The sequence below is a fragment of the Grampus griseus genome (assembly GCF_964374135.1).
Source record: "Grampus griseus genome assembly, chromosome: 3".
NCBI lineage: Eukaryota > Metazoa > Chordata > Mammalia > Artiodactyla > Delphinidae > Grampus > Grampus griseus.
In genome coordinates this window covers 111,572,387-111,587,283 of record NC_139019.1, presented here as the reverse complement: position 1 = coordinate 111,587,283, position 14,897 = coordinate 111,572,387, and the positions used below count along the sequence as shown (strand labels likewise).

Below are 14,897 nucleotides of genomic sequence, written 5' to 3'. Positions count from 1 at the left end.
TAGCCACGTTTAATATCTAAACTTTTCAAACTAAAAGGATCAATCACATTTAAATTTAAGCCTTTAGGGCTTCCCTGGTGGCGCAGTGGTTAAGAAACCGCCTGCCAATGCAGGGGACACAGATTCAAGCTCTGGTCCAGGAAGATCCCACATGCCGTGGAGCAACTAAGCCCGTGAGCCACAACTACTGAGCCCACGTGCCACAACTACTGAAGCCCGTGTGCCTAGAGCCCATGCTCCAGAACAAGAGAAGCCACCACAATGAGAAGCCAGTGCACTGCAACGAAGAGTAGCCCCCGCTTGCCGCAACTAGAGAAAGCCCGTGCATAGCAACAAAGACCCAATGCAGCCAAAAATAAATAAATAAATATATTAAAAAATAATAATAATTTAAGCCTTTAGTAGAACCATTAGCCTGAAGTATCTTAATAATTGGAAGAAAATGAGATTCATTTATAAGTTAGAAGTTTAAATTACAAATATATAGATAATTACTATTTTGAGAAAAACAAGTAGAGAGAGGCAGATTTCAGAAAGCACAACCCAAGGAAAATACAAGACCACCAATCATGAAAGAGGTTTTACCATTTACAATTACCCTACTTGGAAAATACTTTGCTAAGAAATAAAGTAGTAAACATAGTTGGTTTTAAAGTAATGACTTTATTAATAAATATACATCCATATGATGATGTAGATACAAATCATGAACACTACTCCATTCCCATACACATAATTGCACACGAGTAGCTCAAGTTCATGGACATAAAAACATACACAGTATCTATTCAGACTTTTTACAGCAGAGAACAGCGTGCTTATATCAGTTAACTGGTAATTATTTTCTCCATAATTACCTGTGGAAAAAGGAAACTGAAACTCAAAGAATCAAAGTGGTCTGATTACTATAAATCACACGCTTGATTTACTATAGCATTGAATTTTCCAAAAATTAAATACATTATTTGTGAGAGCACAGATTTATCTACTTGGGAGTAGGGGGGAAAAGCAAAGGAAAGATTTAGATACATCCTAGAGTTTAATAGCATATAGTTAAGCTATAATAAAAACAAAAACATAATAGCATCAAAATATCTTATGTTCAAGGGAAAAAATGTTTTGAACAACTGTTGTGAATTCTTATATTGATAATTTACTATAAAGGGATCATAAAATTTTACTGCATATATAGACAATGACTGGCAGAGTAGCAGTTATTGTCAATATCCCCTGAATTGTTCTTTTAAAGCGTCTTAGAATATAAAAGAGAAACTTTTTTTTTCTTTAGGTCATACACTGGTTTTTCTTACATTGGATGAATCACCTTTAACGTAATAAATGGATCCAGATAATTTTTTTTCCTCCTTAATTCAAAGAAACGCTATTCTTATTTCATGAAAATATACATGTAAATTCACACAAACATTAGTTTGGAATGAATATTACTTTTACTACTTTAACAGATGTTTCTTTTAAAAAGTAAATTAAAAATATAAAGAATTTTTTAGTCTAACTGAAATACTGATTTTTAAAACATCCCCAAATATTAAAAATTAATCACTTATTTTCTTCCAATACACTGTGCTAGCATTTTTTTAAATATCCAGTGCAAAACTCCAAAGATAGTATCAAAATCATCCCACGCTAAAGATTAGTTATGCAAGGTTATAGCTGTCAAAAAATGGAAGTTTCATCTGTATTAGCTCCTAATTTGTTAATATAAGAATAAATAAGGCATGTTAAAATATTTTTTAAAGAAAAAAGTAAAGCAAACTTACTTGAAGAGCAGATCATTTTCTGACCAAAGTTTTAATATAGAATAGTGAAACCTATTTTGTGAAGAATAGAATTACACAATATAAAATTACTAATTTACCTTTCAAGGAACAATCATACAGTGGGAGGAAAAGGCCAGTTTTCCCCAACTGATTATATTAAAGTATAGGCAATTGTTTAACATGCTATTTCAGTGTTTATCATGACAAGAGACAGTGTTACAAAAGATGCACAATGTAGTCTTTATAGAGAAGTAAAAATATTTTGTATTTTAAGACTTCATTCATGTTATCATTTAGATGTCTTTCTCTTCATCATGGCACCAACAAACTGTTCACAAGGAGAAAAGGAAGTGCAATCAGGAGATGCTCATCAGCATACAGATCTAATACTCCAGGTAACGACTCACATGAACACAGAAAATTCAGCTTTTTAAATGATGTTATCCATTCACAAAAGTAGCCATTCGTCCCCCCTTTTTTCCTGGGACATAGCTCCTGATGTTAATAAACACTGTTATGAACATATTTCCTTTAGTTGATCTCACCATTTCATTAACTTGAATATAAGATTCATCATACATTAACACACCTGCTTTATCTTCTGACACACAGCACAGCACCACCGAGTAGATGTGCTGGAGGATGGAGAAAGGGGGAGGGGAATGAATGTAGAAAAAGGCAGGGAGAAAGAGCATGTATAACAAAATCAGGAAAGCAAATAAACCGAAAGGGAAATGTCAAATGGGTGTACTATAAAACACAACCTGCAACCAAACCCTTGACAGTGATATATATAATTCCATGGAAGAACATTTAATTAAACAACTGTTTTCAGGAATTCAAAAGAGGATTTCTAAGCAGCCAACTGCTGAACATCATCTTGAGAAACAACTAAATGACAGATACATAATAAAAGTGGATGGATGAACATATGAATAAAGACATAAGCATCTGTGTGTGTGTCAGAAGTTATACTGTTCTAAGTAAATTATTTTAAAAGTTTTATATTTTAAGCTTCTGCAAGAAGAAACTCTTGTAGCAATTTAGCTGCCAGAATGTTACAACTGATTATGTAGTCATCCAACATTGTTCTCTATGGTTTGTGCAAAGCTAAAATTGTTGAGGTCACTGTCTTAGATGCCAGTGCACACACAGTCCCCACATACAATGCAACACCTCTTACTGTAAAGAGCAGCATAAAGTCCAGCTCATTGTGTCAGGCATCACTGGAACACCTGAAGGCTTGCTGCTTTTTTCCTGATAAAAAAGGTATGAAACATGACATCCATTTGCAGTCAGAGTTTGCAGTAACTGAGAGCAAGCCCAAACAACACAGTATGTGCCCTTTTAAAATTTTAATTATTTTAAAAGTTTTGGGGTCCTGCAAATCTACATTATAATCTCAAAGGCATTTAAGCTCACAAATACATATACACTGTAACTTTAAAGTTCAGTGGAATTTTTTTTCCAAATCCAAAGTTTATAATAGTTTATTTTATTTAGAACTCAGAATAAATAAAATGTATATTAACAAAGAATATTACTTTCAGAAAGAGGGAAGAGAGATATCCCCCTGTCCCTGCTATATGTATCTACCCAATATGTTTTATTCTTTCCTATCTATTTTGCTTCTAAAGCAAACACTGTCAGAAAAAAAATTTATTTTGAATGAAGTGGTCTCACTAGAGCAACCATGAGATTTTTAATTAAACTAACCAACATATTTCTTACATGTTTCATGCATAGATGGATTCCTATATACTTCTTAATATTTGGGTTCTGACAGTCAGAAAACTACATTTTGTTTATACCAGTTTTACGGTCTACCATTCAATTTTTGTCCTTTGGTAGATACAGACCTGAAACCACAGTAACTGCTAATGCAATGGGACAATTTATCAGAAAAAACTAAAAAATATTCTTAATGAATGAACATTAATAAATGCTTTAAGCATAATGCTTTAAAACTAAGTATATGAAAGACAAAATGTAGTAACTATAGCAACATGCAGACCTTAAGAATGTTTCTTTTCCTATTATATTAAATATGCTATTCTCAGAATGCACTGTATTCAATATTTCACCAAAAATGTAATGTGCAGTTTTTATAAAAAAGTTTATTTTTTTTGTAAATATGAATTGTTTGTAGTGTTTGGTATACATGCTCTTAGGCAATTAAAAAATACACAACCTAACATGGCTGAAAGGCAAACACTAAAGAATTTGTAAAGGAATAATAATTAAATCAATTAATGCCATGTAGGTCAATAAATAGGAAGCTGCTTAAACCTAGAATATTAAAAATAAGATTTTTAACATATGAAATCTAAGTAAATGCCAAAGCATACAAATATCTGTGTCTTGTCTCATGAACATGTTACAAAAAAACCTCACAGCCACTACCTCAAGTAATCCTGAATCATTAGTTTGCTTTGTTCCATCAGTTAATAATACCTTAGATATTATCTTTATTATATTGTAAGCTTATTTCACAAACTAATAGGTATAATGGTTTCAGTTGTTTAGTACATGAAGCATCTATTTAGAATGACCCAAAAGTAGTAATGAAATGAGACACAACCATAACTCTAAAGGAAAAGCAAAAATGATTTAAATAGGTGTTACACTTGAACCTATGTACAAAGACAATGCCACTGCTATGCCCTGAGTGCATCTGTCAGCATATGACAGTTTCTGAGCAAAAGCAGGAAAAAAAAAAATCAAATGGGAAAACAAATTTGGAAAGCCCAGGCCATAAAATCATGTATGTCAAAATAAAACCAAGAAGCTTTGGGATTATTCACAATCTTCCTTCTAAACCTGGCCCTCCTTTCCTGCCTCATTCACTCATTGGGCGGCTTGATTTCGCTGCTGGTTTCCTCTACGCCATGAACTGCTCTACCATGCATCATAGGGTAAGGAAAAGCAGCAGTCCCACAGCCATAACCAAGATCGGCAAGACGGGATAGAGCTTTAATGCTACCTGGAGGTCTCCCTGGGCTGACTTTGTATCCCGCAGCTTTAGTTGTACCCAAAGGTCTGCCTGGACTTGTCTTAAATCCAGCTGCTTTGGTGGTTCCCAGGGGTCTGCCCGTGCTGGTCCGGTATCCTGCTGATTTGGTGGTTCCTGAAGGCCGGCCACGCTTACCAGATCGGTTGAGATTTTTCTTTTTCTTTAGTTCATCTTTTATCTCTATGCTTCTGCCACTTGTAGTCTGCAAGTGTGTTTCATTTAATGGGTCTTGCCTCTGACAAGCCATTGGTTTGTGGCTGACTGTGTGGCTGTATTTGTTTTGCTGGGAGGAATATATGTCAAACTGATCAGCAGCTCTCATGGCATCTTCACTGAGGCAGGAAGGTTTGCCAGGCCCACAAAAAGCTGGATTACTGCTGGCAACGGGATGCATCATTTTCTACCAAAAATAAAAGACAAATATGCATAAATACACATATACAAATATATATCTGTATGACAGCATTTAGTGGGAAAACAGTCTGTCTTCCAACAACTATGCAGGCTCTCTAAAATTAGCTGACAGGCAGGACTCCAGACCACTTATAAACAAACACACATCAGCAGATTCAGATACTTTTTTTTCCCCTCAATTTAATCACTGGCAGGCACAAATGCCATGCAAGATAACTCTAGTTCTGATTTTGTAGTTACAATGTTCTCTACTTAGGAATTAGCAAAGTGTGTACATGAAATCTGCTACATTTTGTAGGCTCTTTTCTTTTAGACTACTAAATCCTAAAAAGATAATAATAAAGACAAGAATTGTTATTAACATGATTCTTTTTTTCTTAAGTTTCCCTAGCATTCTTAGAATGTCTTCCTTTGGCCTTTCATTATATTTCCCACATGTATACTTCTGATCTGGCCAGTTTTCACAAGGTGGACACTTCCTTATCATTATCATCATTTATTATTTATACAGAATCCTGAGTGTATGTTACACTTTACAAAAGATAGAATGTACCAAGGAAAGAACACAATCTGTTGGCCAAAGGTACTGACTCCCTCTAAACTATTCTATCCAAACAGGAGGCAATAACAACATAAAGGGTAAACAAAGGTTTCCATTAGGGCTTCCCTGGTGGCGCAGTGGTTGAGAGTCCGCCTGCCGATGTAGTAGGACGTGGGTTCGTGTCCCGGTCCGGGAAGATCCCACATGCCGCCAAGCGGCTGGGCCCGTGAGCCATGGCCGCTGAGCCTGCGCGTCCGGAGCCTGTGCCCCGCAACGGGAGAGGCCACGACAATGAGAGGCCCACGTACCGCAAAAAAAAAAAAGGTTTCCATTAGCTGAAATAAGTGAACATTTATAGAAACTACAGAGACTTATACTACAAAAATATGTGTAACAATCATAATAAAATACTTTTTTTTTTTTTTGCGGTACGCGGGCCTCTCACTGTTGTGGCCTCTCCCGTTGTGGAGCGCAGGCTCCGGACACGCAGGCTCAGCGGCCATGGCTCACGGGCCCAGCCGCTCCGCGGCATGTGGGATCTTCCTGGACTGGGGCACGAACCCGCGTCCCTTGCATCGGCAGGCGGATTCTCAACCACTGCGCCACCAGGGAAGCCCAAAATTTTCTATTTTTAAAGTGTGGTTATCAAGACAAAAAGTTGAATGTGCCACACTGCTTTCTCCCTTGACCATAAATAATGATGTGGATCTTCTTCCCTTACAAGAGCTCTGTGGCTTATTGACAAACAGTCCAAACTCTCTATCTGTGAAGACATCCCTGTGAATTGTTTCTCTATTTAGCCATATCGTTTAGACACACAGAAAATGAGAGTCTATATAGACTACAGTATTATATTTCAATAAGGTAAAAAACAAAAAAAACCACATGGGTTCCAATTCATATTTTGAATGTATACGAAGGTCCAGCCCCAAGTTGTTAGAAGTTCGCCTGCACCTTTCATAAATGTAAAATTGTACCAAAACCTCAGTTATGAAAATAGTTACTCCCAGAGGCTAAGAATAGATAATCAATGTGAGCCAAAACCACTGCAAATTTATTTCAGTTATAAAGGTAAAAGGAAATGGAAATGAAGTCAAAGAACTGAATTCAGTTACATTACTAAATATTTGCTGAGAATCAACAGATATAGAGCCACTGGCCAGCTAGCTTAAAGTCTTAACTATGAAGGAAAAACATTTACAATGAGAAGCTACTTGTTTATGGCAGAAGACTTATAGACTTGAAAACATAAAACAAGAGTGAGCTAAACACAAACATTAAATGGAGTGATTCTTCACTTATTCTCCAAGGATAGAGAATGAGTTTATTATCACTTCATTTGCTCAAATTCTAATTTCAGATGAGAAATAAGGAGAGATCTGATTCACTTTGTTATAAAGCAGAAACTAACACACCATTGTAAAGCAATTATACCCCAATAAAGATGTTTTAAAAAAAAGAAATAAGAAGAGATCATCAAGATGTGTTCCAAATGTAATGATATTAGCTGAAAGTTTTTTCAGATTTTTCTACATGCCAGGTAATAAGTTTGGCCCTTTGCACATTATCTGACTTAATCATCACTACAATTCAACTCCATGGGGAACATATTGTTAGCTCTGTTTTACAGAAACTGAGGCAGGAACTTTAAGCAACTTGCCAGGGTCACACATTAGGAAATGGTAAAGCCAAATACAAATTCAGATAATCTGACTTCAGAACCAACTGGGGTTCTCAACAGCACCACTATCATTTGAGTCAGATAATTCTTTTGGGTGGGGGCAGGTGGAGGATGGGGTTGTCCTGTGCATTTTAAGATGCTTAGCAGCATCCCTGGCGTCTACCCACTCCACCCTCTTGATGTCAGTAGCTACACCCTCCTCTTTACCCTCCCAATCTGTGACAAGCAAAATATTCTCCAGACATTGCCAAATATTCCTTGGGGGGAAAAATCTGCCACCTATCATGGGAATCACTCAGCTATACTAAAATGAAAACCGAAAACTCAATTTCAAATACTCCTGTTGGTCTTCCCTGGTGGCACAGTGGTTAAGAATCCACCTGCCAATGCAGGGGACGCAGGTTTGAGCCCTGGCCCGGGAAGATTCCACATGCCGCGGAGCAACTAAGCCCAGGCGCCACAACTACTGAGCCTGCGCTCTAGAGCCCGTGAGCCACAACTACTGAAGCCCGCCTGCCTAGAGACCGTGCTCCTCAACAAGAGAAGCCACCTCAATGAGAAGTCTGTGCACCGCAACGAAGAGTAGCCCCCACTCGCCGCAACTAGAGAAAGCCCGCACACAGCAACGAAGACCTAACTCAGCCAAAAATAAATAAATAAATAAATTTATAAAAAAATAAAACACTCCTGTTGAAGTTTTTATTCACATCTTAAGCTCCTACCTCTCCAAATATCCATAAAATCTGTTGATAACTTCTCCAAATAATCATAAAACTGTTTTGTTGATAACCTCTCCAAATATCCACAGAATCTTTCTATTGATAACATCTACAACATCTAAATCAAATAGATTTGTTTTCCAAATTGAAAAAAAGCCAACGTTGGGATTTGTGAAGGGACCAACCACATTCCTCTCCCCTACAAGTTATAAACTAACTGAGAAATATACACAGGAATTAGATAGGAATCAAAATACTAGTTTATTGCCAATAAAACTAGACTAGAGCCCACATGCAAATACAAAGAGAAACACACTGAGACCTTTGAGCAGATTATAAGAGAAAAAGTGGTCACTTTTTCTTTCTTTCTTTGGGCCGTGCCCTGAGGCTCGGACCACACAGTGAAAGTGCCGACAGTCTTAACCACTGGACTGTCAGGGAATTCCCACAGTGATCCCTTTTTCAATTTTATTATTCAGAAATCACCCTGCTGGAAAGCTCTAGTATAAAGAGATAGAAAGGTACCAGTTCTCTTCCACAAGTAGCACTGCCAGTAAAGGGAGAAAATGTTTTTTTCCTATAATCTGTTTCAATGGTTTATAGCTCATGCCTTTTAAATTCCTATCACTAACTTACCAAAATCTTCCCTCTGGACCTTACTTCCTTTAACTTCATTTTCTCTTAATATATCAGAACATTCACCATCTATTATCACTCAGGATATACAGTCTCAGCTTACATTATGTTAGGCTTTCAGAAGCAAGATTCTGCCACATATCCTTTACTCAGACAACCAACACTGAAGAAAAACACATCATTTAAACAGTAGACCTGCAATAAAAAAAAAAAAAATCCACCCATCTTCAACTACTTTAATCTTCTCCAGGAATTTATGAATTTGGTTTGTATTATGTTAATTAACTTCTGACACTGCTCACGTTTATTGAGGGCCAACTCCATGCAAAACACTATTCTAAGCATCAGAACACAAAATAGACAGGAGTAAAGTTCTTTATCCCAGGGAAGATAGTAAGATACTGACTTAAAGAACATTTCTAAAGGGCAAGTCTTCTATATGTTCTATATTTTCCTTCCCTGCTACCACCAAGAAATCAGTACAGTATTCTGCTTACTCAATTACTGATTAAGAAGCTGGACAAGAAATTTACTATGACTTTTACTCATGTAAATAGTTAAATAAAGGGGCTGCCCTGGTGGCTCAGTGGTTAAGAATCTGCCTGCAAATGCAGGGGACATGGGTTCGAGCCCTGGTCCAGGAAGATCCCACATTCCATGGAGCAACTAAGCCCGTGCACCGCAACTACTGAGCCCGTGCTCTAGAGCCCGCGTGCCACAAATACTGAAGGCCACGCACCTAGAGCCCGTGCTCCGCAACAAGAGAAGCCACCGCAATGAGAAGCCCGTGCACTGCAACGAAGAGTAGACCCCACTCGCCGCAACTAGAGAAAGCCCACACGCAGCAACAAAGACCCAACACAGCCAAAAATAAATAAATAAGTAAATTTTTTTTTTTTTTAAGTTAACTGAAACAAGAAACAGAGCTAAAACCAATCCCTTTCTACTTTCAGGTGTCAACTTTTTAAGATGGGAGTCAGCACCATTAGATCCTTGTGTGCATAACCATCATAAACACACGCACACACACAGGCGGGCGCATGCAGAATTTGTATGTTTTGTTTGTCTGTTTGCTTGTTTGCGGTACGCGGGCCTCTCACCGCCGTGGCCTCTCCCGCCGCGGAGCACAGGCTCCGGACGCGCAGGCCCAGCGGCCATGGCTCACGGGCCCAGCCGCTCCACAGCACGTGGGATCTTCCCGGAACGGGGCACGAACCCGTGTCCCCTGCATCGGCAGGCGGACTCTCAACCACTGCGCCACCAGGGAAGTCCTAGAATTTGTATGTTTGTATGCAGTATGTGCATATACAAGCATTAATCCTACATTTAATAACGCCTCCCTGGTTCCATCCACCTCAGGGCTCGCCAGCTAACTGTTCTTTCTTGAAAGACTCTTCCCATACTATAGTACAGAGTTCATTGAAAGCATGCAGGCCACATTTCTTAATAGAGTCAGAATGAATACTACATTTCTAGAAAGTTTGCGCTGAACGAAATCCAAGAATACAGAACTAGCAAAGGTTAATAATCTTTTAAAATAGTTCACTAAATATAAGGGAATCAACTAAGAGCTTCGATATATTTTAACTATGACTCAATTAGAATTCTTAAAAGCATATGCTAAAACTTGCCATCCCTGAAGCTGTTTTACTGCGTATTTAACCCCTGAAGTCTTTCCGTGGGCTGTTCTTTACGAAATAATTCCTTTTCCTTCTCCTGAATGTGGCAGTCATCACTGTCAACATAAGGAACTATTTTTAGTAACTTCACAATGCATTCATTTTTAAACATGGAGAAAATCTTCCTTTCAAGAAAACCAGGTTCTGCTCTCTTCCGAGGAGCGAACACCACATAATTCTCAGAGGTTATTTCAGGTCATTTGACTTGTAACAACTAGCTAAAATCATATGCGATTTTATAATTCTAAATGAAAGTCCATTGGTGATCGACCTCAATCACTCAGAAAGTCTATTCAGCAAAGGCTAAAACAAATGCCAGTAGCGACGCATCCTGCTCCACCACGGAAAGTTCTTATACTAGGAGAGAACATAAATAACGGTCTTCTTTGTCTTCTTTCTACTCTTTAATTGTGCCTCCACGGCGCAGTTTCCCCAGTGCCGGAATCCTTATTTGACAAGAGGCGTTTAAAAATTCATTACCTGTTGTGCCCGAAAGCGATTATTAATGTATCAGCAATAAGAACTTTGCAGCAAATACACGCCCACACTAAAGAGAGGGTTGTGAACCCTCTTCGATAATCATAACTGATAGCCCGCTGTCGTGCACCGGAGTTCTGCAAGCTGGTCAAGTCCACAGGCCACTCCATCTAGACGTCCATCTCGAAGCCAGCAAGCATTAATTTAAAGTGATGGCGGGGAGGAATGAGGATTCTGACCTCGCGAAGAAAAGAAAGGGTGACCCCTCCCCCCGCCGCAGGAGGAATTTCCCCTAAATAATGGCTTCAAGCCCGGAGAAGAGCAGGCTACGACCGGGGTCCCTCCTCTCGCTCCGAGCTAGGCCAGAGCCCCTTCTCAGGCGCGGGTCGGAGACCTGTTCTCACCAGCTGGCTAGGCCCTCATTCTGGCCCCCTCCTTGCCTTTTCCACGAGCACCCGTCGCCCCGACTCTGCTCCCGGCCAGTCTGACAAACCCCCGCGCGCCCACCTACCTCAGCCGCCAGTAGCCCGGCCCCTCAGCGCGCCCAGGGGCTGCCCATCGGCTGGGAACCTCACGCTGGCGCCGCTCTCTTTCCAGCCCGGCGCCTCTACACTGCGCGTAGAGCCCAAGACAGAGGGAAAAGCAGGCAGGGCGGCGGCAGCGGCGAAGCGGACGCTGGTTCACGGCTCCAACCTCAGCCACCGCTCACAGTGCACCACCGGACCGAGCAGGAAGAGGCCACCACAGCCCCGTGGAGCAAGCAGCGGCGTGCGCGAGCTCGCCAGTACCGCTCACGCGCACGCACACGCACACGCACGTCGCGAGACCCAATCTCCCGCCGACGACCAGCACGCAAGCCTGCGGAGAGTAGCCCAGGGAGCCGGGCTGCGCTTGCGCGGCACGGGGACGACAGGAGGTGGGGCTTAGGAAGGAGCTCCTTAGGCTCTGGTGCAGATCGCACGACCAAAGGGATAACTTCCTAACGTGGATTTTTCAACCCAATCCTGTGATGCTGGATCTACTACCGACCCCATTTTTCAGATTACAGGACTAATAAATGGTGGAGTCAAGATTTGAACCCAGCATTCTTGTTACAGAAACTGTGCTTTTAATCACCGTTGGCAAAAAGATTTATTAATCCCTTATTGTGCTAGGTGCTGCCCAAAGCACATTGAAAGGATTCAGCCTCTTTTAGTTACTTACGAATGGGTCGGGTGAAATCTCCACCTGCAAATAAAATGGGGAATATTCAAATAACATGAGGCGTTTGGGCCCTCAGTCCTAGCACCATGTAATAATGAAAAGCCTCATTTTGTGACGCTAATATTAAAAGTTTAACAAGTTTTTATATACATGACCTCCTCTGAATTACCATATTCTTCATTCCACCATCACAGGAAGGGATGGGACAAGAATTAGCTTGCTTACAAAATCTCCCCTTCTATGTAGCTGTTGCGAGATTTCTGGCATATGGGTCACCCCATACAAGCCACTTAGCAGAAGGGATTAGTTTCCCTGGTTCTTCGGTCCGTTAATTCTAAAACGTCAGAAAGGAGAGGATCCAGAATTAGGAAGGCTGCCGAGAGGAAGACACTTTTTTTTTTTTAATAAATCATGGTTGTTGTTTTATTTTATTTTAAAACTGTTATTTTTTCCGGCCAGGCTCTGCTGCTTGCAAGATCCTAGTTCCCAGCCCCAGCAGTGAAAGCGCAGAGTCCTAACCACTGGACCACCGGGGGATTCCCAGGAAGACACTTCTTTGACAGCATGAAGAAGCCAGAGGCAGGTGCTTATCCCTTTTGCCCATGCAATGAAGGCTGTTTGAGGAATTAATTCTTAACACTGAATTGCACCATGAGCACACTTGGCCCAGTGCTGCTGTCAGCTGGAAATAAAGAGCAACAACTTTTCTGGGTGAGTACACAAGCTAGGAGGCAAACCAAATACAGTACATACAACAGGCAAGCTCAATCATTTTTTGGCAAGCAGGGTTTTGTGAAATGATTCTAATAATCATTCTAATTACTCCTATAGAATACTAGAAAACAGGACTGATCATACTATTGCTCATATATAAAAGGAGAATACCAATATAGAAAACAGCTAAAATATGTACACAGATTTTAGGGGATATTAAGTAGCCTTCCAAAAAACTTTTTGAAAACAAGTTTTCTCTAAGGAAGTTTTCTTTTTTATTCTTGAAGGGAAATGTGAGAATGCACTGCTGTGCTGCCATACCATGACTATTCCAGATCCATAACTTTAAACTTCCAACTGAAATGGCGTTTGTACATAAAACCACTTAAGCAGAAAACTTGTGTGAATTCCCTGGTGGTCCAGTGGTTAGGACTCCCCACTTTCACCGCCAAGGGCCCAGGGTTCAATCCCTGGTCAGGGAACTAAGATCCCCGCAAGCTGCAAGGCGCGGCCAAAAAAAACCTTTCACACTAATAAGGTCAAATGATTTGCAGGCCCAATGGGGAAGTAGCCAGAGTAATAGAGGAAGTCAGACATTCCTGGGTTTGAATGTCTTTCTGCCATTCACCTCCTATGGTACCTCGCACAAGTCACTGCTTTTTCCAGAAGTTTCCATATGTGTGAAATGAAGATAATGTCTTTCTTGTAGGGCTGTGAAATAAAATGAGCTAATAGGTAAAGAAAGATGTGGATTTAAATCCTCAGTCTACCACTTACTAGCTGTGTGACTATGGACAAGTAACTAGTTAATTCAACATATTTATTGAATTCAAAGTACAAGCTATGCAGGACAGACAAGGTCCCTAACATCAGGAAGTTTACATTCTGATGTGGTAGGCAGAAACTCAAAATAATCAAAATACAGTGTTAAATGCAATGATCTGGTGTTTTCCGATAATTATCTCAGGTTGGTCTTCATGAGGTGCTATAGTACACAAAACACAGGTAGATAAATGGATATGCTTTTTCAAGAGCATATCCATTTATCATCACTTCATTTGCAAAAAGAGCACACTTTCAATTGTCACACTATTTGACTTACCTCCATTTCTTCAATAGTGTATACCTGTGAAATACGATTTGGACTCAGTTCGACACTTTTCATTCCTTCTCCAAAAACCTCAGCCTGGCCCAGAGTAGGCCAGATAATATAGACAAACCACTAGTTAATAAGACTTTTGCATGATAAGCAGTGATTGTATACATGTGAATGGAAGGCCATAAAAGGAATATTCGACTAGAGTGGGAAACTGGCTGCCCCTAAAGACCTTTCAATTAAGGCAACAAGTGTTCTTAAATGCTATTCATTTGAACCGAAAGATATCCATAGGAAAAATGAATCTCACTTTCTAGATTTTATCAGTAGCCACTGACTGTCCTTGCTAGATATACAGCTTATAGCAATACTGAAAGACACAGCAATATTGAAAGATAGCCTAAGAAAATGCACTCCCATTCACCCATTGTAATAAGAGTACTAATATTTATTGAATGCTTACCATATGCCAGGCACCATTTTTATATGCTTTAATGCTTTATATGTATTATTTCATCTTATCCTCACAAAAACAGATAGGTATTATCTCTATTTTATGTATTAAAAAAATGAGACATTTTAAAGCATTTAATCAACTTGCCTAAGGTTGTCCAAGTATCGCCCAATATGTGAATTTATTTATAATTATGTATATGAACTGTTATTCTAAACTGTAATAATACTATACATGATATATCATGTAACAACATATTATAAAATCTACTCAAAAAATTTAAAGGATGAGATTTAATGTGGACTTTTTTTTTTTTGGCTGCGTCGGGTCTTAGTTGCGGCACGCAGGCTCTTCGTTGCAGCGCTCAGGCTTCTCTCTTGTTGTGGTGTGCGGGTTTTCTCTTCTCTAGTTGCGGCGCGCAGGCTCCAGAGCGCGTAGGCTCTGTAGTTTGCGGCCCATGGGCTTGGTAGCTGTGGTGCGCGGGCTTAGCTG

At 39.8% G+C, this 14,897-nt stretch overlaps 1 protein-coding gene across 4 annotated transcripts; it reads right to left on the bottom strand.

Moving 5' to 3' along the window:
• Nucleotides 1-650: 650 nt before the first annotated feature.
• On the bottom strand, nt 651-11,676 carry LOC309820795 (UPF0461 protein C5orf24). 4 transcript variants are annotated; one of them, XM_082651793.1, is made up of 4 exons: nt 11,450-11,676; nt 4,762-5,191; nt 2,962-3,035; nt 651-2,413 (listed from the first exon to the last, which is right to left on the bottom strand). In XM_082651793.1, the coding sequence occupies exons 2-3, from the start codon at nt 5,186-5,188 to the stop codon at nt 2,995-2,997; spliced, it is 468 nt and encodes a 155-aa protein (XP_082507919.1). In that variant the 5' UTR covers nt 5,189-5,191; nt 11,450-11,676; the 3' UTR covers nt 651-2,413; nt 2,962-2,994. The 4 variants fall into 4 exon arrangements, with proteins under 4 accessions (XP_082507919.1, XP_082507920.1, XP_082507918.1 ...); XM_082651794.1 differs by having other exon boundaries at nt 651-2,106; XM_082651792.1 differs by having other exon boundaries at nt 651-3,035.
• Between the last annotated feature and the right edge of the window lie 3,221 nt (nt 11,677-14,897).